The sequence below is a fragment of the Rhyacophila brunnea genome, unplaced genomic scaffold (genome assembly GCF_057557595.1).
Source record: "Rhyacophila brunnea isolate RB1 unplaced genomic scaffold, BYU_Rbru_1.0 scaffold_11, whole genome shotgun sequence".
Classification (NCBI taxonomy): domain Eukaryota; kingdom Metazoa; phylum Arthropoda; class Insecta; order Trichoptera; family Rhyacophilidae; genus Rhyacophila; species Rhyacophila brunnea.
The window spans coordinates 33,618,370-33,641,563 of record NW_028232763.1 but is presented as its reverse complement, the minus strand read 5'-3'; the positions used below and the strand labels follow the sequence as shown (position 1 = coordinate 33,641,563).

The 23,194-nt window shown below is 33.8% G+C and overlaps 1 protein-coding gene across 1 annotated transcript in view; it reads left to right on the top strand.

Moving 5' to 3' along the window:
- The window catches only part of LOC147078637 (uncharacterized), a 337,516-nt gene that overhangs the window by 185,699 nt on the left and 128,623 nt on the right, over nt 1–23,194 (top strand). The window contains exon 5 of the mRNA XM_085960322.1: nt 11,849–11,989. Coding sequence (XP_085816448.1) covers nt 11,849–11,989 — 141 coding nt within the window. The remainder of the gene's footprint in view (nt 1–11,848; nt 11,990–23,194) is intronic.

Genomic DNA, 23,194 nt, shown 5'->3' with positions numbered 1-23,194 from the left:
TAAGAAGATCATTGGAATGACAGGTACGTGTAACAATCATGACATGACTAAGCATAGAAAAGCTATGAGCGTTTCTTGTGTATATTTTTTACGCGGTTTTTTCGCTCCTAGCGGTAGGTGTTGGGACTACTAATCGTCAAACTATCGGCATTAGTAGGTAGGTACTCAAGTCAAAGCTTTTGTCAAGGGAAAATTCAATAAATACCTGAGATATGTAGGTATTGTTTTCTATTTTAAAAGAGATTGATTATTAATCGTCCATATAAAACGAGAAGGCAGTGTATAATTAATAGCTGTATGTATTGTTTATTGAACAGAAATTTCAGGTGGCTATTAGGATAATTTGAGTGTGTTTTGAGTTTTACTGTCTTTATTCCGAAAGACTTCTTCAATTAAACGTATGCTATAAAATAATTATTATAAATTTCGTGAATGTTATAGTATTGCTTGGTGAGTTTTCGCAGCAATTATCAGCAAAAATTCGGCACGATCAACAGCGTTCTCCTCATGGTAAATGATGGTAACGTTATATTATTTTAAAATTTCTATCGATTATCATCTTTGAGTATCAAAACGAAGTATTTAAGAACGCATGTTTATTCTTTGGTGAAAATATAATTAATATTTATTTTATTGATATATAATATACTAAATACTATAACTGTAAGTACAAAGCAACACGGCACGTAGAAAGTACACATTAAATATGTAAAACATTTATAATTTAACATTTTTATTCGAAGCACATTAATCCATAAACAATGTCAACAATCAGAAATTGAATATTGATGCGATTGATTTAAAAATCGATATGTGCTTTGAAAAATAATGACAGACTTATTGTGTACTTTATAAACGTTGATGACAACACTATAAAATGGAAATTTTATTCTTAGTGTCAATGTTACCGACTATAAAGACGTGATTCTCTAAAACTTGTGAATTATTCTAATTGGCTAAATTAAATGTACATACAAAGTAACACATAACTATAAAATAATCAGTATAATAAACAATTTTTTATGACATTATGACTGTTTTACTGAAAATCCTTTTGTTCCAATTAGCATTGATTTGTATCATGAGTAAATTGTTTCAACACATGACAAATTGGATCATGTATTACAATTTTTAATACTATGATTACGTAATTTGTATTTTCTCAATCCCAGAAACCCTTGATTTTTCAAAAAAACAAGTCATGGAAACAAAATATTATGTAATAATAGGTGTACTAAGTACCTATATCTTTTATTCAACGAATTCGCATATCTTGATTTAAAAAAAAAACAGAGATCGATAGCCAAAAATTAACGCAATTTAATATGTTGGTATTTCATGTAAAAACTATTAGGTAATTTCGACGTAATTAGATAGGACGCCCATAGCTTAATAATTAGTAAAGCATATTGGCACGATTCCAGTGTGTACAGATTCAAGACGTCGTATTTAAAAAAAAACTGGTTGGTATATTATATCTGAGATGTTTTAAAATTATCTATACTAAATATATTGTAGTATAATTTATAAAACTAGTAACATTTCTATCTAAGTGGAGCATAATGGTTTCTCACAGTCTACACAGTATTTTTCATGTTCATAAACCCTTTTTTTGCCTGCGGCGCTGACATCGTCTATCTGTATGACCTAATAATTTATGCCACAAGTTTAATGACTGTCCATTAGACAGTCTGAAGTAGGTAGGCATATGATTTTTGGTATGAAATACATAAATATGTTGATATTTTCGGAAAATTATCGAGTTGGTATTTTTTTTCATTTCGAGCACAGCATTCGCAACTCCTCGTCGATAACATCAAGCAACCGAATTCGTGGACTTAATTTTTTTTGCTGATTCATTAATTATTTCAATACGGTTCGCCCAACTCTAGATTTCTATATCGGAAGGAAGCTTGCTATGTTAGGTATATTTCGTTCTTCCTCCAAACGATTGATACTATGTGTCAATACTTACATACATATACGTATTTGTAGAGAAGCAGGTCGTATGTAGGTATTAAATTTAACAGTTTCACACCCCATGTTGAGTGTCGGCTTAGATGGCTAATATTAAAATCAATTTCATAATGTGAAACTTCAATTCTGGTTATCTGTAATATTGTAATGAATATTGATGAGCATGTATTTTACAGTGAATTGTTGTTGATAACGTACCTACCTAATACCTATACTTTATTCGAATATTTTTACAACACATACATCTGCATTAATTATAGCGTGTAATTTTAATTACTTATTAAAATAATGAAAAGCTTTTGAATAATCATTTTTCATTTGTTCTTTTTTTAAATATTTTTTGTCATTATTTAGATATCTACCTATGTAAAAGTAGTATAATTATTATTGCTAATTTATTGTTGTTATGTGGATAGATTACCAATGCATTCGAGTTGTGTCAAGGTCGACTATATTATATTCAAGACAATAATAGGATTAGTTAATAATTATTCCCCTTCAAAATCGTAATGAAATCATATTATTATTTTATTTATCATTATAAAAATGGCGGGGTAATGTGTTGGAAGGTTTTGGTTAAGTTCAGTTATCTATTTCTCTTATTACGCAACTAAAATAAATAAAAGTTAAATGTACAACGGAGTATTGTGACCTTTTCGTGCTAACACTATGTTAATAATTTAAAATACAAACGAAATCAAAGTTTTAATACGTTTATTTTAATGTTTCTTTCTGCGTAACAAAGAAAAGCTTGGAAATTTATAAACAATACAATTTGTCTATCTGTTATCTCTGCCGTTAGATAAGACGTCAACACGAAGAAATGTTTTATTTTATTAAACAAAACATTTTAAATACTGTTTGAGCTTTAAATTCCCGCTTTATTTATTTCTAGAAGTCTGAAGTTAGCTTAAAAATGGCGTCATATTCTGTAGTACATTTATTCCACTGGCGGGTGATTGTGTACTAAATAAAAAAACTTAAACCTAACCTAAATTAACTAAAAATCTATTTTAAATTACATATTATCGTTCTTTTTGATCGTTCCCTCGTGGCTGATGATCGGTCTTTTGCTTCTCTCGTGATAGAGTGAAGGCTGTACCCAGCAAGCTCCTTCTCTTGATCGCTCCAGCGCGCCAACGCTCTTCTGCTTCGCCTTCCTTGGAGGCTACACAAAACCACCAGTCTTTCCAGGTTATCCAGTCCGCGCCGAGTAGTGTCCAAAATACTGCAGAATGCGTCTCATATATGTTGTCGAAAGCTATTTCTTTGTTTGGAGTATATGGGTGATTGACTGGTTCGTCCTGTGCTCTGTCCAAGCAATACGAAGCATTCGGCGACAACACCATATTTCGAAGGCATCAATTTCCTTCCGCTCCTTTGTCCTCAGGGTCATGACTCAACATCGTACAAAAATATGGAGAACACTAAAGTTTGCACAAGCATCATTTTCGTGGCAATTGAAATTCATCGATCCTTTCATATATTGATAAGGCGTGTAATCGACTTTTTTGCAATCTGTATGCGCCTTCTTATTTCTACTTTACGTCCGTCTTTTCTCCTAACGGACTCCCTAAAAAAACGTTTAAAAAAAGTAGTTTTTAAATAAGATTTATTATTCGTCCTTTTCATTATTAATAATATTAAACAAAATTACCGACAGCAGATAGTTTTTCATTAAATGCTTCTTCTGACAAAAATGTGAGATTATTTATTACTCGGCAGTGTTGCCGTTTTACAAATAATTCCAGTGTTGCAAAGTGTCAAATATATTATTTTCATTGTGTTTTAGGACGAAAATTTAATAATAAAAAAACATCCGAAACAGCGGAGCACCTCAAATTTTCTGTGCTTCGGGTAAAACACATTGCTCCGTGCTCCTGATCCTAGCTCCGCTCCAACGCTTTGATAAGAAGAAGAAATGACATGTAGGTATAATGCGACGTTTTGACAAAAAAATAATTATGGAATATGTATATAAAAATATTTTTTATTATTAAATGTCGATTTTCATAATGAGAAAAGATCGAGTATCATAATGACACAATTACCTATCTAAAAAGCTTAGAAATTGTTACGCTTAGATCCTTAACATATCCTAGATTCTTCATTTGCATCTTTTATAATTTTTTTTATAATAAATTTAAACTTAAATGGCGACTATAACAATGGCTGTCTTTAGCTAGAGCTAGACCGTTCTCACAAAATATTACATTTAGTAACAGACACGCTAATGAATAATGGCGGAAAGTTAGGTACGCAATTTAATGTATGGCTTCGAAGCTTAGATACAATTTTGTTCGAAGTTTGCAAATTATAGAAGACAAATGTTGCAAGATTGTAACTGAAAAGACACTGCCATTAATCAATAAGCCGTCACCAACATGTGGATCACGAACCGTGATGACGTACATCTTAGTATTTCTTGTAGAAATATCTACACCCCAGATCTATCCGCATGAATTATTATGGTGCGATTTATTAGTTTCGAATTAATCAAGAACCAAGATTGAATCCAAATGTCGATTTCTCAATTAGTTGTTTATATTTTTTGAGGTTAAACTCTTTTTGGCGCGTTTGGGAAATCAGATCAGAGTGTATTTTTGGCGTGTGACATGTAACACATAATTTATTTTTTCACACGAAAAAAAACGCACTCGATTGGATTGCACTACTTTTACGCCACAGTATGATACTGCAATCGTGACGGTTATACAGTATAATATTATAGTTTAGAACTGTTCCGTTGCCTAGGCAGCGAATTTATTATTGTCAGCCATTTACAAAACGTCAGAGTGACAGTTGGTACTTTAAAAATAAAAACAACGAGAAACCATTATATAATTTAGTAATATAAGTTAAAGTGTATAGAAATAAACCAACGGCGTTCCAATAAGCGGTCCTTTTTCTTGAGTGTGTAATTTAACAAGATAATTAAGAGCTAGTGAAAGAATCTAGTTTATCACAAGTTTTGTTTTTGTTTTGTTACGCCAAAGAAGTATAACTTTTAACGCGCGTACATAAGTACACACACCGATTTTTTGTTAACAAACATACCTAACATATAAAAACATGAAAAAGTGTCAGTTTACACACAGTCTTGTGGATGGCCACATATTCAGTAAAGACTCTCCTTGGGTTTCCTGTGTTGAACTTTTGGAATTTTTTGACTATATTTATAACCCGCAGCGGGGAAAACTCATACTAGGCGAAGGTCAGACCAGACGACGACGAAGAAATGTAGTGGTGGAGTAAGCTGCAACTGCCAAATCATGCTGGGAACGATCTTTGGTTTAGATAAAGAATAAGATGTACCATTCCTATTGTTATTTCCTTAACCACTATACGTAAAAGTAGGTACGTAGGTAAAATATTAACCATAAGGAAGTCCACGTGACCTCGTCGTATCACTTGGTTCAAATTGCATCACTCACGGCGTCACGAAAGAGTTTTAGAAAGAGAATATAATATTATCCCCGCACTGTAATTAAATTAAACCGTAGTTTCCTCTTATCGTAATAAATCAGAACTCAAAAATAGATCAAAACTTATATATTTCATGGCAAATGGGAAACTGAGTACGTACATATTTCTTTGTGATGGTGATAGACAATAAATTAGTGCTGTTGTTTAATTTGTGACGGAACCAGTGTTGCCATCTTTTCAAAGTGGAATTAAAGAACATAGCCTCCACAATTATAGTATTTGGGGAAAAAATATAGTACGCATTGTCATCTGTTGAAAATGTATAGGTTTTTTTTATCAGAAAAAAAATAACGGAGAGTTTGAGTAACTCCGAGACTCTTTTTAATTTAGGTACCTCTTCCGACCAAAAATACTTACCGAAGAGTTCAAGAAATTTCATTTTAAACCAAAGTCAAGGGATTTTATTACGTTTTTCGAGCATTGTTTTCCATGTTCTCCAAATCTTCTTATATTGCAAAATTATAGTATTTTGAACCAATTTATCGAACGGAAATATCGAAATTTTAGTACTTTTTACATATTTTTTCCGAAATTCAAAATTATAGTATTTTGCGTACTATAACTGTTTAATATCGTACATAGTACGCGGACCAAAATTGTAGTACAAATACTATAATTATAGTACGGTTGGCAACACTCCGGAACATTGTTCTCAACCAAATATAATACGTTTGTTCAAATTGAGTAATGATATTGGGAGGATATTGTAGGTCACAGTCATTTGGGATCATAACCTACTTGAAGTTGGAAATACTTGATCTACATTCTACCTACATGATGCTATTGTCAATTTATTCCTTCAGCAATTTTTAATGCCTTCATCGATTGTTATAAAAAAAACTCACGGGCCTTGAAAAAATCAATACCAACACATATAATTTTCCTATCGGGTAGTAATTTTCGAGGTATTAAATTATGCAGATTGTAGACGTTTTATTTTTAGTCGAAAAATGCCTCGTCGATAAACTCTTAAATGAGCGCCCTTGCGAAGGCCACGCGTCGTCTGACAGGCCGCCCCTCCGTTATGTATTAAACGCGTCCTCGAGCGACGTGTTAAACCTCTAAAACCACTTTCATCCAACCCCACTCCACGACTCCCGGTGCCGACTCCATGATCCATTTATTTAATCGGCAATACATTTCGCGAAGAGGTCTACAGGCTGTTTGCATATTTAATACTCGATTCGTTTTTTTTACTGGCCTTTTGCTTTTTCAAAAATCTTGAATGCGTGTACTTACTTTACTTATTTTGCAGTGGATATGTATAAAAGGGCACTTTAGAGTGTAAATGGCTTCATTCCAATCAACCACTTCCTTGCTGGCCGTGCTTTAGTGAAACTTCAGTCGATAATCATCGTATTTCGCAGTGCCTTTGAACCATTAAAACATTATATAGATGTGTACTTAGTCCCTAATAATGTTTAAGTACACATTTAAAGCAACATTTTCTCCAACACTCGCAGCCCCGGGCAACTACCAATGCGGGACAAACCTAAAAAACAAATGTTTTGGGCAACAAAAATTGTCAGCGAGTTATTTTAATGCTGGACGGAAAAGCTAAGCTTACAAATGATTTTTTTTCTGATTTAACTTGATTGGAATTAAATTTTTCGAGGGAATTATTATCAGTAGATAGAGCTTAAAAAAGAAGCTTAAATTTCGTAGGGTAAAGCTCTTTATGCGGCACGAGAGAATCTGTCTTCACTCAATGTAACTCAGCGAAATTAAAATATTGTACAAATTTAAAGGCTAAATTTGCTATTAGGCGCGCACACAGAAAAATGATTTGAGGGTGAAGGACATACGATTTATTGTGTGTTGTCGCATCCACAAGTTATCGAATGTGCTTGGCGTAATGGTCATAATTATTAGGATCGCCAGTGTCCATTTGTATCGTCCGCGCTGAAGTATTGACGTAGTAATATTCGATTTACTTAAATAATTCATATTCGGGTCCGGACCCTCCTTATCCCATGTGTGCGCTTGGTTGCTATATTTCGAAAGGCCAGTTCAAAAAAGCACAGTTTTAGCGAATACTGACAAAATTATCGATTTTAACTGACAAATCAATCTTCAGCCCACGTTATGTGCATAAAAACGATAATTTAATATATAATTATAATTACATTATAATTAAATTGATTATAATTAAATGCACATAACGTCCTGTATGCTATTTCAATATTTTTGCTTAGAAGATTACATCTCGCAAAGTCTCCCAAACACGACCTTTGAAAATATTACCTTTCCTGTTGCTTCCTTGGTCGCGTTCGCTTTGCTTCGATAAATTATTTATCGATAGGTATTTTAGGTTTCTACGTGATACTTCGTGAACTTTTACCATTTTGTATTATTAATGCAGCCTTTCGAAAACAGCTGAGTAATGTATTCATTATTTAATAGCCTATAATCACTTTCGACTTATAACCTTGACAGTATTGTACGATTATGCAATATTAAGATGATTTGCCAAAAGTTCCAGAACACGAACAATATGTTATGTTGTTATGTTTCTCTGTGTCTATGGTTTTATGTATTTTTATTGTTGATTGATAGTTTATAATGCCACGAGAGAATTGATTGTTAAAACAATGCCAAAGATAACCTATTGCACAATTAAAAGATTTATTGTTGTAAAATTAGTTAGTCAAGTATAAATCAAGAATATTTATTTAGAAGCTTCTTTTTCTGACGGCTTAGTCTAGTGACAATTTCTCGAGATTCTCATTGAAATTTCGAAAAATTGATTTCTCGAGATTTGCCATTCCTGATTATTTCTCGAGACGAGATTTCTCAATCACAACCTCTAATTATTAGTATATTAGATTAGCTATTAGCGTTTAATATTCATAAGCAGCTAGCTGAAGTGCCCGGCATTGCATGAGGTCGTTTCGTTGATGGTATACATTTATCTTATATATAATAATTATACTATAATAAATATAATAATTATATTTTTTAATTGCAAAATAATTGTATCTTGGCATACAATTTGTAGAAATGAAAATAATATCGATTTGGTTTCCCCCAAAATCATAAGTCTATGATTTCTATATTTTACAACATTATTGGTTAAAATTGGACCGATATAACGATAATCTGGTAGTCAAAAAGGCCTCTAGAAAATAACTATTTTTTCACAACACCCCTATAGTCTATAGCTATACTAATGTTTCTTTAATAAATACAGATTACGCAAGTCTACTAAAAGCAACATTACTTCTGTAGAAGCTTTTTAAGAATCGTACAATTTTGTATTTAGACTTATCAGACAGGAAAATATTAAGAGATTCGCTGTTGAAGCCATTAATATTTATTTTTCTGTAATACTTCTGTGATATAAAATTCCTTATTCGTATAAAAATAAATGAATCGCGATTTCGCGTCAAGATTCTAAATTAAAGGTTTAAATACATAATATGATAACGTCACGTACTGTCACATGCTGGTACGGCGACAAATTTTGTCTATGGTTTCGTCATTTCGCAGAATATTTTGAATGATCACTGTCTGTAGACATTCAATGATGGAGAGAGTGCCAACTCTAATGTATTAATATTTTGAATTATTAATCATTATTCATGCTATTTTCAATTAATTTTAACAATTTCTATGTGTGCGTACATTAAAATGACTTACAATATTGCATCCATAGTTACTATTTTAAACAGAACCCAACCTGCAGATCATAGATAATAGATAATAATTTAATAGAAAATCCATAGAGAAAACCACTAAAAACAAAGAACACGAGTTGACATGAGTTGAAAATGTGTAGGCATGTAGAACATTATAAAAAAACGTTCACTGAGCGGGTATCGATGAGGCGCGGTACGCGTGAGGTGACCTAATTATTCTGGTGATTTCGGCAGATTTTGCTGACAATGTTCGTTAAAAGGTTCAAAATGTGCCTTTTATGTGATGGGGGGAGCGTCAGTCTGATAATATTTTAAATACCAAGAAAAATACTTTACACAGTTTTTCCCGTAGCGGCAGTTTACTGTGACAGCACGTGACAACACATGACGTGATCGTAATATATTTGAACCTTTAACGTCATTGAAACGTCAAATTAATTACAGCAGCCATAAATGAAATAAAGTGGTTTCACGTTAAAATTAATGATAAGGCGGTTCTTCGTATGAAACCGCTTTTCGTTATTATTATTGTGAAAATAAATGAATACTATTTCCACGAAAGAAAATCGTTAGGTTTCTTTAATACCCAAAATGAAAAGAAAGTATTTTTGTCTAGAAGTGTCATCATAAACTATTAAATATCTCAAAATGGACGCTTTTGTGTTAAGTACCTACATATTATTGTGTGTTTATAATTAGAATTTCACAAAAACTTTCGTCAAGGGTTGCCTCTATATGAAAAATGTTACATCGAAACATTTTTTACTAATAGTTTAAAAATGGTATAGTAGATACTTAGCTATATTATACAATGACACTTTTATAATATCATCATCATTATCAGTATGTATCTATCCACTGCTGGATGAAGGCCTCTCCAAGCTGATTCCACTTTTCTCGGTCCTGTGCGTTGCGTTGCCACGTACTTCCGCATAACTTTATCATTTCATCGATCTAGCGGCTTCTAGGTTCACCTTGCGGACGTTTTGTACCTCTTGGGTACTACTGGATGACTAGATTTGTCCTTGTCCAACGATTATCCCTTCTTCGAGCTATATGTCCAGCCCATTTCCATTTGAGGCTTTTAGCGAACTCTATTACATCGAAAACCCTTGTCTGTTTCCTTATCCACTCATTCTTCTTTTTGTCCTTTTGCTTTATGCCCAGCATGCACCTCTTCATACCACGTTGTGCTACTCTAAGTTTCTGGGCCTCTCTTTTACTTAGGGTCCATGTTTCTCACGCATATGTGGAATCGTAAGCACATAATATATTACCTAGTCGAAGTCCATGACTACATAAAATGTCCGAAATTCTAAAATAAAAATCAGCCATATACAGCATAAAAAATATATTGAATCAATATGATTTTTTTTAAATGTGGATAATGATTGAATCTAGGCACTCCGTTCTATCCAGCCCTTTAATTTCAATGAATATTAAGTCAGTTTTTTTAGACCCATTCGTCAGTATCAGATCACCATTTTACCGTTGCTATAGTACCACTGAACCTACTCGTGATGAATTGTTGCACATGCAATATTTGCGAGAAGTTTTCTTGTAACTTAGCAAAATAAAACATACAATTGGTTACATCAATGTAAACTGTCCAAGTTTGATTAATATCGGTCTATTAGTTTTTGATTTTTAAAACTGACTTAACACACTGATCGCGAGACAAACATTTTGAAATCAGAGACATACCTTACATTTTATTATTATCCTAGGCAGTTTAATTATATACTTTTATAATGTTAACTTCAAAACTTTTAGTAAATCAAATCTCATACAAAATGTCACAAAATTTATGTTCGTGAGTCGTGGATATATTACATAGATTTTAATAGTAATAAAATAACACAAAGCAAATAAAAGTACACAATTTGTTTTCAGGAAAGTAAGCTTATATGCTAAAAAATATGTATTTTATAATAAAGCCCTGTAACGTAGGCCATCCGCTCGCGCAGAAACTAAACTCTGACGAACTGGTTGGTGATGGAAGTCATAAACTGGCCAGTGACTGATGCTTCGCACACAATGCTACTGAAACCTTAATACTCTCATAACCTCAAACTCTGAAAGCCATTGTCTTTCCTACTTCATTCTAAGCCTTTTTCGTAATATCTTTACGGGAGTATTCTGGCAACCTGTAATTATACAGGCAGGAGTATCTGTCACATATTTTAAATTAAAATTCGGTTCGCCCATCTTTAACTTTTGACGTCTTGGCTTGTTATTTCTTGATCAGTTCAGTTCAGTGCTACCAATTTTGGTAAGAAAATATGATTTTTCATCGAATCTACTGATATTGGTGCCACTGTTTTATGGATGACTGGAAACTGAGAGACTGGGAAACTAGCATGTCGCGCCTCTTCGGTTTCTGTCGCAGACGTTTCGAAACCGTCTTATCGTCAGCGAGCCGCCATTGAAGTACATTAGCTAGAATCTAGATCCTACTGTAGTTTCAGTCTCGTCTTTTTTGAGTTTTCACGTGAGCGGATGGCCTTATGAATGAACCCCCATGTCATATTACTTATTATGGGCAAAATAGTGTGAAAACCTCTCTAATGTATTTTAAGGGGGTATGTAATGTTGAGGGTGTGATAGATTGTGTTGCCGATAAATGATAGTGTAGGAAACTTGAATATTACATAATACCAACATCTTTAGATAAAAACTTTTGGCCTTCACAATGAGTGGTTAAGTGTTCAGAATATTGATTGCGTACAATTTGTTTTGATCCACAGTGAAAAAGCCGGGTGCTGTGTCGGCGCTGAGTGGCGGCGCCGCGACGCGGGGTGCCCCCCTCCCCCTGCCCCTGTCAGCGAGGAAACCGGCGCCGCGGCGTCCTACGTCGACGCTATCGCCCAAGTCGCAGCCGCATAAAGGTAAGCGTTTTTCACACTTGGCGTTTTTCAATAGCCTCGTTTCCAAATTTGGATTACATCACTGTTCAAATTGTACGATATTAGTTGATGGTAGCAACGTTTGTGTACGCGGAGGCAAATTTTACCAATCGGGGGGGGGGGCTTACTTGCGACACGTATTGGGCCTTCCGTAGAAAAAAATAAATATATTATATTTGTGTATGATTGGCGAATGACTCGAAAAATCTTATTACAACGTTTTTATTAGCTCGTATTCTTGTTTGTCCGGTGGTTGTTTGTCCAGTACAAATCTTGCAATCGATTTTTAACTAACTTCCCGACTAGCTAGACATTTGAAACTTTTAGAATATATCAGAACACGACGCCAATGCATTCTTTTAAAACTTTTAGCCACCTTTAAGCATAATTGAATTCATTTTCAGTTAATTCTGTTTTGTATAAAAAGTTATTTCGGAAGAAATCCGTAATCCAATCTACTATTATTGGTTGCTAGGGTCCTAACAACTAAATTGCGTGCAAAATTGCTTTACTACGGAAATCAATATGAGTGTCAAAATGACATTTCAGTATTATTTCTATCAAATACAATTTTTTTTGATCGTTTAAGCTAGTCAAGTCAAGTTTATATGATTCAACAGGAAATGTTAAAAACGTTGTATATAAAAAGTTCTTTTTATCTTGTAATTATTTTATAATTAAGCCGTGATATTACTTATGCGACCATTGCATTCGTGGATTGAAATATTTCGGCCAGTGCCAGTAAAATCACTACCATTTGATAACATTGATTCAATTTTGATTATCTCACGGAAAAATTTTAATCGAAATTTCCTACCATTATCTAACAATTAAAATAAACACTTTATTAATTTCCTAATATAAGAAATACATTATTAATAATATAATAATTATCGATTCTTTTCTCTTCTAATTCCACAACAGACTATCTAATAGGTATATCAAAATGTCTCGTATTCCCTGTATAATGTTTCTGCGCATCTATCATAAACGCAATACTGCTTTCGGCCGCTACAGCAGTTATCTAAGATAGGTTTGTATCGAAGTATTAGCACTTATTGTAACACTTATTGTACAATAAGTTAGCAGTCTACTTACTTACTTATCGTGTCCGGGATCTCACCGCTCCTTGACCGAGACCGCCTTGTCATTGGCCTTCAACAGGTCCTCCTCAACACACCCAATCCCAATTCGAGGGCAAACCAACATATGCTTCGCATCCTGCACCTCCCCACACTCGCATGAGACATCCTCGCCGGTTAAGACACCCCACTTCTTGAGGTTTGTCTTGCACCTTGTGACACCGACTCGTAGTCTGTTCAGTGCCTTCCAGACATCGAAGGGAAGTTCGTGTCCCGGCGAGGGTTCCTCTGTTGACTCTATCCAAGGATTGTAGAGTCTTTCTTTCCATTTCTGGATACGACTCTCTTCTGGGAGGCAATCCACTTCCGTTGTCCTTTTTAGACCAGCAGTCTAAACTAAACAGTCGAAACTGTTTATCTCGCTCTAAAATTTAGCTTCGCCAAGAGAGGTGCTGTTAAAACATAGCACTTATTGTAATAATTACAACTAGCTTATTGCAATTTATTGTTACAACTAGTGCTTATACTTCGATACAAATACTAAATAGCTGCCCCAGCGGCCGAAAGCAGTCTTGTGTATAGAATAGATGCACTGAAGCTTCAGTATCATGAATGAATACATATTTTTACGTTTTTTGCACGTTTGTCGTTAGTGTGGCAAAATAGATCATCTATGAACTTTATTAAACATAATAATATCTTACGTCGGCAATGTATAATAGGTATGCCTGTAGTGGTTTACTTTAGGTATTTACAGCGTTTATTCTTTGCAATAAACGTTTCTATAATATTGTAAGAACAGTAATTAGTAACTGTTATTCACTAAATTTAACATTGATTTATTGTTTATACGAAACGCGTTTCGCTCATATAGTTTCCAATTAACCGATTTACCAAGTCACCGAAATTTACAATAATTGTGTATGTGCTGCTTCTGTGGCGACAGTTTCTCGATTCTTCTAAATAACAGGCAATTTATCAATTAAAACCAAGTATTTAAAAAAAACCTTATGTTATGGAGATGGAGTCTAATTAATATTATAATGATGGCAATGAATGACCTCTGGGGTGTCTAATTTTATTACAGATTCTGATTTTATGATTGTACTGGAATTTACATCAGCGATTTTATTGGGAGACAAAAGGTTTCACCTGGAAGAAGATTCGTTATATTTGATTAATACCTACTTTATTTCAACGTAGTAATTCGGAAGGACAGATTCTTCTGGCATTGCGTACAAACGAAATCACTTGGGAACGATTTACTGTCATAAGTAATGATACCAACACTTAAATGAGTCGATTGCACTGCCACAATAATCAGACACTATTCTATCTACGTACTTTTTTAGAACTTTTATTAGATTTAAACACGCACGTATCTATGTATTTGTGTACCCGAGAAATTTGCTTAAAATTTCATTCGAATTTTTTAGTAAAATAAACCGTTTTTCGTATTAACAAAAATATGAATTAACCGGTTTCTATTTAAACCGGGCAGCTGCCCTGTCGTTGATAAATCAATGCTGCCATCTTTACGTCATATATAATATCTGAAGTAATACGATTGTCGGAACAAATAATATAATAACTCAAACGTAAGATAGAGAGACGTATGTAATAATGCGAAATGGAGTTAATTATCTTTTTTCCGTGTTGGCGCTTCGCCAAAAGATTATTCCATTATCTCGTCCAGCCCCCCTTTTGGTATGGCTTTATTTATTATACAGATGATTAACTGTTTAATGCTGTAAAAGAAATTAATTTTTATGCTGCTGATAAAATTTTAAATTGGAAATAAAGATTTAATTTTTGAGCATGCCTCTATCTTAATTGGAAAAGCACACTAGCACGAATCTATCTGTTATAGGTTCAAGTCCAGTCGGGTGTCGTTTTTTTAAATTAGATTTTTTTCTAAATTTTATTTATTTTTACATAGTGAAGATTATAAATTATTAATTTAACACGTTCATAACATGACATTTAGAATCAAAGAAATATTATTAAATCAGTATTATATACAAAAGAAATAGATCTGTATTAAGTTATTAAACAGTAGAAAAGTGTAAAAAATACAAAAAATACTATATATACATTAGATAGGTACAAGGAAGTAGGTACACCGAATGAGTTAAGCAGACCCTATTTTAAGAATTTATAAAACAACGTCCACCCATACTTATCCTCACGTAGGTGGAATATATCAGTATCAGAAGCGAGTTGGTTGAACAGAGTTATTGCCCTCCCAATTGGCATCACCAATGGCAGATTAGTTCTGCTCCTTGGAAGAACAAACAATTGATACTCCCGATTTCTGAGATGGTTATCAGGGACACAGAAGTCAATAGTACCAAGAATGGCAGAGTTCTCATTCACACCATGTATAAACCGAAAAAAATACGTGGCCAAATATTGATATCTGCTAGCATTTAAACTACAGTAGGTATATGCATGAGATGTTTTCAAATTATGTATGTTCATATTATTATGTTTACTTTTATGGAAATATCGAAGATAATCTCGTAACCTCAACAGACCTTGATAGTCAATCGCTAACAAGCGCGTAAACTGTAAATAGTTAGCCGACATTGACCGATATTTTAGTCGTTTCCATATAAATTTTAATGATAATGTCCGCTATGAACATGAGTTTCCCAGATATATCAATATTATAATTGATATTTTGTCGGACTTAAGACGGACATTAATTTATACAGACATAAATGCAACGTCAGATAAGGACATGGCATTGCGCTTATTATCAATTTTAATCAATGATATGCCGTATTGTCTTTTTGACCCCTCGTTATGACATGTTTGGTCTTGGATTATAATTTATAATAATACAATAAAATTACATTAGGTGTTTAATTGGCTTCTAAGTATTGTTATACCTCAGCTGATCTCCCTTTTATCGCAGGCTAGGGATCAGCGGAGTCTGCTTGTTGACGATGGACTTTTTTTGCGGTCAACAATACTTTAAAACAGCCCCATTTTAAAATGCGTTCAGTTCTCTGTTTTTCTCGTGTGCTCATTGCCCAAGTCTCAGACTCATATTATTAACGTTTTAAGTGATACAGTATAACATAGAGTCATGTATCTGTAACGCATGAGAGAAAACATATTATTTAAATGTGTAGGAAAGAGCCGAGAAAACAGGGAGAAGGCGTATTGAATGTGGTAATGTAAAAGAAAAAAATACACAACGCAAATTCTAAATTTGAAAAATAAGCTGACACGAAAATAAAGGAATCGTTTATTTTAATCGGGCCATGAAAGAAAAAAATATTGATTCTCTCATAATAGTTTGACAGATACTTAAAGTGCCGTACTAGCATATCGAGTAATAAAGTCTAAATGTGATTTTAATCATAATAATTTCTGGACAGAACTAAGTCACAGTGGCACTGCACTGTATTATGTACATTTACACATTATTTGTACATTGATCATTGCTAGGGTAGTTTATAATTCGAAAAAAAAATATGAATACGGCAAAATTAACCTTTTATTGTCAAAATTTCTCAAGGTAACAATGTGCATCGTATTGTATATGCTAGAAAATTATATTAGTGAAGTATTCATTGGCTTTTTCTTAGAACAGCGGTCCCCAACCGGTGGTCCGTGAGAGAATTTTGGTGGTCCGCAGAGTAATTTGAATATATTTGCAATTTTCGTATTTATTAAAATGTTGCAGTATATTCTTATCACACTATCTTTCTGTTAGGTACCTGTAATAATTAATCTTTTATGCACCTCTGTCGACGTAGAATTGATATTAATTTAATAATTCTATTGATTCTTTTTTAATAAAATGAAATTTAAAATGTTTTCTTATGCAATTTTTGTAATGAATATCTGTGTTAATAAGTTTATTTATTATAATTATTTTATCATTATACTGACAATTTTAACAAGTGGGGGAAAAATACGTGGTAGTGGTCCGCGGGATTCAAGATTTTGAGTTAAGTGGTCCGCGAGGTCCCAAAGGTTGGGGACCGCTGTCTTAGAATGATAATATCATATTTTTGTATTTACATACATACGGTAGGCATTTGTTGGAGTTTTTCAAATGTATGTATACTTTTCGGCATTTGGGTTACGTTATTTCTGCCTGGTGAAACATTATTCTTGAGGGATGGAACACGTTCAAATAAAGAGGAATATGTATTTTCTTCTCAAGGGACTAGTGAGATGAGATGGCAGTGAAAATAATCCATAAGGTTACAGTGGACCTGCCGTCGTCTCCCAGGACTATACCGGTTTTCACTAAAATTACGAATATTTCAGTGACCAAAAAAATAACTCCCAACTGACCACGCGTTATTCGGTAAAACACGTGCTTTGAATTATTACAACATAGCAGGTGTGTTTTACGGTTTTTTGTAAATGGTTTGCTCAATTCTTTTTCGGGCAATTTTTGGTGGTAATATCAATAACTGTGTGGGGGACTGACATTATTATTATGACGATGACCATAAATACAGATGCGAGGTGATGTTGATGTTCCTCTAAAATGGATGTTTAGCTATAAATCATCTTTGTAACATTGAGTTAATTTTGAGTTTTGTAAATTGTTATGGCTATTTTATTCTTATGGTAACACTCACAACCTAAAATGGTATATCTACGGCATAAAGCCCACCAAGACGGACAAGCGGGCGAAGTCGGCGTAAGAAGCGTATATTCATAACCATAATCACACGCTTCTTGCCGCGCATTACCCTTCACCTATGTAATAAGGGGCCCAAGAAGCACAAAATAATTATTATTACAGCGCCTCTCATAACAAAGCAATAAAAATATTATATTATTTCTCGGGGCTTGTAATTAAATATCGGACACGCAATAACTAAACAAAGCGTACATTGTTCTTAATAATGGCTTCTCGCCCGTCTTATCGACGACGCTTCGAGCAGCGTGATTTTGCTTGCTGTGTTCAATGAATGGACTCCGTTGAATTTCGACAAGTGGCGCGTAAATCATCGAAAATACAACGTAATCAAATACGCCAGCGCACACTGGACTTGACGATGCCTTGCGCCCCCGCCTGCCGCATGAGTCACCGTTTTTCGCTACTCGGCGATACGATTTAATGAAAATACAAAGAAGTCCATTCATTGAACACGGCTACCAAAATCACGCTGCTCGAGGCGTCGTCGATCGACGGGCGAGAAGCAATTATTTAATAACAGAGATCTCTTTGTTTAATTTTATCCCGTGTCCTATATTTCGCTGGTTGAATAATGTCGTCGTAAATATTAAGGCCATGAATTAGTTGAGGCACGGTCTAAAAAGATCGTTGCTAGGCGATGTGCGGATTGCGGGTCGCGGGTGAAAATGACGCCTGTCAAACGAAATATTATTTCTCATATAAATCCAACATACGTCCATTTTATGTTCTGTTTATTATTCTATTAGTATCAATAATAATATATTCATTGACATGTTTGCTTTTTAAAGTAAATGGGTAAAGTTTTTAGTCATCTTTACACGATTTTAGAATTAATTGGCCCGTCGCCATCACGCAGCAAAGTGACGTGCGTCCGACTCCACGTTTTCTCAATGAATGCGAAGCAAGTACAAATTTTCGTCGCGCGTACAGTTGAACATTATTTGGCGTTTCACTGATGCGTCACCTTAATTACAAGCCGCGAAATAATATAATATTTTTATTGCTTTGTTATGAGAGACGCTGTAATAATAATTATTTTGTGCTGCTTGGGCCGCTTATTACATAGGTGAAGGGTAATGCGCGGCTAGAGACGTGTGATTATGGGTATGAATAAACGCTTCATACACCGACTTCGCCCGCTCGACGCGTTCTATGGGCACTATCGCTAAGAATTACATAATATTATAAAATCGATATGGTCGATCCGATTGATGTTTGAACCGACTTGAATAAAACTCCCTCACAGCAGATTAATAAATATATTTCCGATTGGCTATAACTCAATACACTACATTTTGACGCAGGGTTTTGAATGTGTGAGTGTCCTACGAAAATGAACCACGGATTATAGACGTGCAATAGTGTCTATTGCAACTTCAAAAACATCAATATTGAATGAGCGTCAGTGCATTAAACGAGAGCAGTTGTCAAAAAGAAATACAAGCGTATTCTTAACACGTGTTTATATCCGGAGGATGTGATCGGTACTTAGGCATTAAAATCACAGGATTACAACAGTAATTGGTATCTTTTCAATTCCGGAATTTGATAAATCAAAGTGAAATTTTGAAGATAGGTACTATGAAAAATAAATAGGTTTATACTAGAAATATCATATTTAGGAGTTTTTTTTAAAAATCAATTTAAAATAAGTTTGATGTTGTTATTTGCAAATCAATCGCTTTCTTCAAATCTCAGCTTCTTAAAAATTTCCAAAAACATACCAGTTTTATCAAAACTGCTATAAAAAGTAACCGATAAACATTTTCAAAAATGGGATATTATGAATATGTCGTAGATCTAAAAAAGTTTACATTTGCAAATATATTTTCACTTTTTGTAATATTGTTATTTTATTAGACACGTTCACTGAAACTTCGAAAATACGTAAAAATCGAAAAAAAAAAACGCTAAACCTAAAATTGTATCTAAAACGTCACGGTGACATCTTGAATATTTTTTGAGTATTTTAGCTCTTTGAGTGAGAGAAGGGTAAAAGAAAGAAATAAACAATTAATTTTGTTTGCAGCAGTAGATTTTTTTTACAAATTACGTTTAAGTGTTCATGTATTTGTAATAGTTAGCCGTGGTAATTGTGTAACAACTGGTGAAGATGTGATCTCTAGGTATCTAAATTTTGGGGGTTTGGGTCGAAATCCCGAAGGCCAGAATCCCGAAGGCCGAAATCCCGAATGCTGAAATCCCGAATGGCCGAAATCCCGAAACCCGAAATCCCGAATACCGAAATCCCGAACGCTGTAATCCCGAATGGCCGGAATCCCAAAGACCGAAATCCCGAAAAATAAAAAAATACAAACATCAATAATTGCGCAATTTTTACAAGAGACAAAAACCCACTTTCTGTGAAAAATGGGTTTTTGTCTCTTGTAAAAATTTGCGCAATTTAAGATTGCGCAATTATTGTTGTTTGTATTTTTTTTATTTTTCGGGATTCCGGCCATTCGGGATTTCAGCATTCGGGATTTCGGCATTCGGGATTTCGGCCTTCGGGATTTCGTCCGGCACCCAAATTTTGGATGGTGTGTGTGATTTATTTTTATTTTCAAACGATATATCGTTTACTATTCTAGAATTAGTAGGTGCGTAACACTGAGACGTTTTATATTAATTGGCTTATTATAATTTGTACGTATAGGTATAATAAAACGGAAACGTATAACGAAAGTGCTGCTATTTTCGCTAATTTTAAGCGGTTCGCTAAAGCATACATGGCCTTAGTATAACCGATTTGTTTTCTATTTGAAATGGTATTAGATAAATCAAAATTGTTTCAAGAGACACTTGTCTTGTTTTGGAATTCATAAATTCTTTTTAGGCAAGGTCGATGGAAATCACCCTGGATTTATTGGCACTACGTCTGTCTGCCTATAATAACATTAGAGAGGCGACGTAAGCAATTTAATTCAATGTGAAGGAATATGCCTAATATGTGTGATATTACATCGTACTATGTAAGCTGGTAACCCATTCAAGGTTGTCCATTCTAATGCGTAACTATAGAGATGGAATTTGATTATTATAATATTTGATATCTTGAATTAACAGTGGCGAATTAGTCTGGGGGTTTCTAAATCCCAGTATGCTGACGTGTAATTTTAAATAATGCTTTTTTGTTATTTTTTCGGTAGGTTTAGTGCATAGTTATTGTATGTCCAGTACGTGAATCGAGTTATTATACACAACGTGGCCTCTTGGGTAGTATCTTTATATTGTAAAGCATTGTATAATATGTAAAATTGTGTATTTTAGAAGATATTGTATATCATTCAAATAATATCTATTTCGCTTTCTATTTTTAGTTGGTTCAATTCTATCATTTTTTTCAATCGTTCAAAATTGGTCATTCAATATTTGAATACACGAAATAAAATTGGCTTTACCTACACGTCAAGTGCCAAACAATATATTAGAGCAGGGGTAGTTAACCTAGTCCCTCCCGCCCACTAGTGGGCGTTCCAGCTTTCATGGTGGGCGGTAAGGGTTTTAAAAACATTTTCATTATGTTTTCATAAAATTAGATATGATGACGAAAGTAAACATAAATTCGATAGTGTGGATATGAAAACCTAGATAGAAATATAAATTTAACTACCGTAAATTGTTTTATAAAGATTTATTCTGACAAACTTAGCGAAAGTCTGACATAAAGTATTTGGTAAGTAATTATTATTATATGCTTTCACTTGCTGTAAGTCTGCTTTATAAATTTTATGAAGTAAAGTAACTTCCCTACTTTATAAATCACCATTACTGTGGATCCGGTGGGCGGTTAGAAAATTTTTCTACTAACATAATATACAAAAGTGGGCGGTAGGTATAAAAAGGTTGATTACTCTTGTAGTAGAGCTTCTATGGATATTCAAAGATAGCTTTGCATGTTTAATTATTATTATATCGATGTTTGGTTTGCAATTAGAGTTTAGCAATAGATCAATAAAATGTGCCGCTTTAGTAAAAAGATTGAAAAACATCAAACTAGAAAATTTCTCAGGCCAATTCGCCCCTGATTAAATGTATTATTGAACTGGGATCTTTTATGTATTAAATATAAACCCCGTGAATACGCCAAGGCTAATGAATAATATATAACATGAAAGTAATGAACAATCCAATTAAATTGAAGGGTTGTTTTATTAAGGATGTGTTACATGCTGAATTCGTATGATGTATTATTTTAATGAAATAATGCTATCGTGATTTTGAAAGCGTTGCCATCTGGGAGAATATATTAATATTAACGCGAATGTGTTAAACGTCTAATGTCTAACTGCCTTATTGAACTGTAATAAATTACTACCTACTGCCATTCTCAAATTCAGCCAAAACTTCTTGTAACAATATATGTGTTATCATTTATGTCAGTTCCACAAAATCCATATAGGTACGTGATACGTATTTCATCACCTCAATACTACGACTAGATAACTCTGATTTGGTCATTGTTCGAATAATGCAATTTAAACTCTACTTGAATAACATAAATCTAGGCTATAATTATTACTTATTCAAAATAAAAATGGAAAATTGTGCTTTGTCTAATTGGGAACAATTAAATGAAAAAATATTGTAGATATATTATATTATTTATTTAATCTTATTATGGTTTTAAAGTTTTGTAATATTTTCAAACACAAAATTAATACAGTTCCTATTAACTGCTGACTTAACTAGTTTTAGCATTTCGTCGAAGGAAATGTAGAATCATATTCAATAGCAATCTAAAAAACAGTGAAAATTAAGTTATCTGGTTGTTGTATTGAGGTGACGATTTGTGTTTAAATATTTTTTGACGTTTTGTTCTTCTTCTAAATAAACTCATAATCATCATCATCATCACCCTGAATCTATCTACTGCTGGATGAAGGCCTCTTCAAGCTGCTTCCACTTCTCTCAGTCCTATGCGTTGCGTTGCCACGTACTTCCGCAGAACTTTATCATTTTATCGATACAGCGGTCTCTAGGTCTACTTTGCGGACGTTTTGTACCTCTTGGATACCACTGGATGACTAAATTCGCCCATATCCATTTGAGGCTTTAAATGAACTCTATCACATCGCAAACCCTTGTCTGATTCGTTATCTACTTATTCCTCTTTTTGTCCTTTCGCGTTATGCCCAGCATGCACCTCTGAATACCACGTTGTGCTACTCTAAGTTTCTGGATCTCTCATAATCATCACTGTCTAATTACTAAATACATTCTCGGCAAACTGTCGTATTGCCCTAACTATCGAACATTACTTATTTATAATGTGGCGCATGTATACCTTTGATGGTATTTTTTGTCGATGACAGTTGGCAACATTGTGTGATTGAGCCTCTTCCGGTTCCTAAATAATTTTCGAAACACTGGACACACCATAGTTAACGAAGAAATGAATTTACCGTTGTATGCATATGGATAAATATG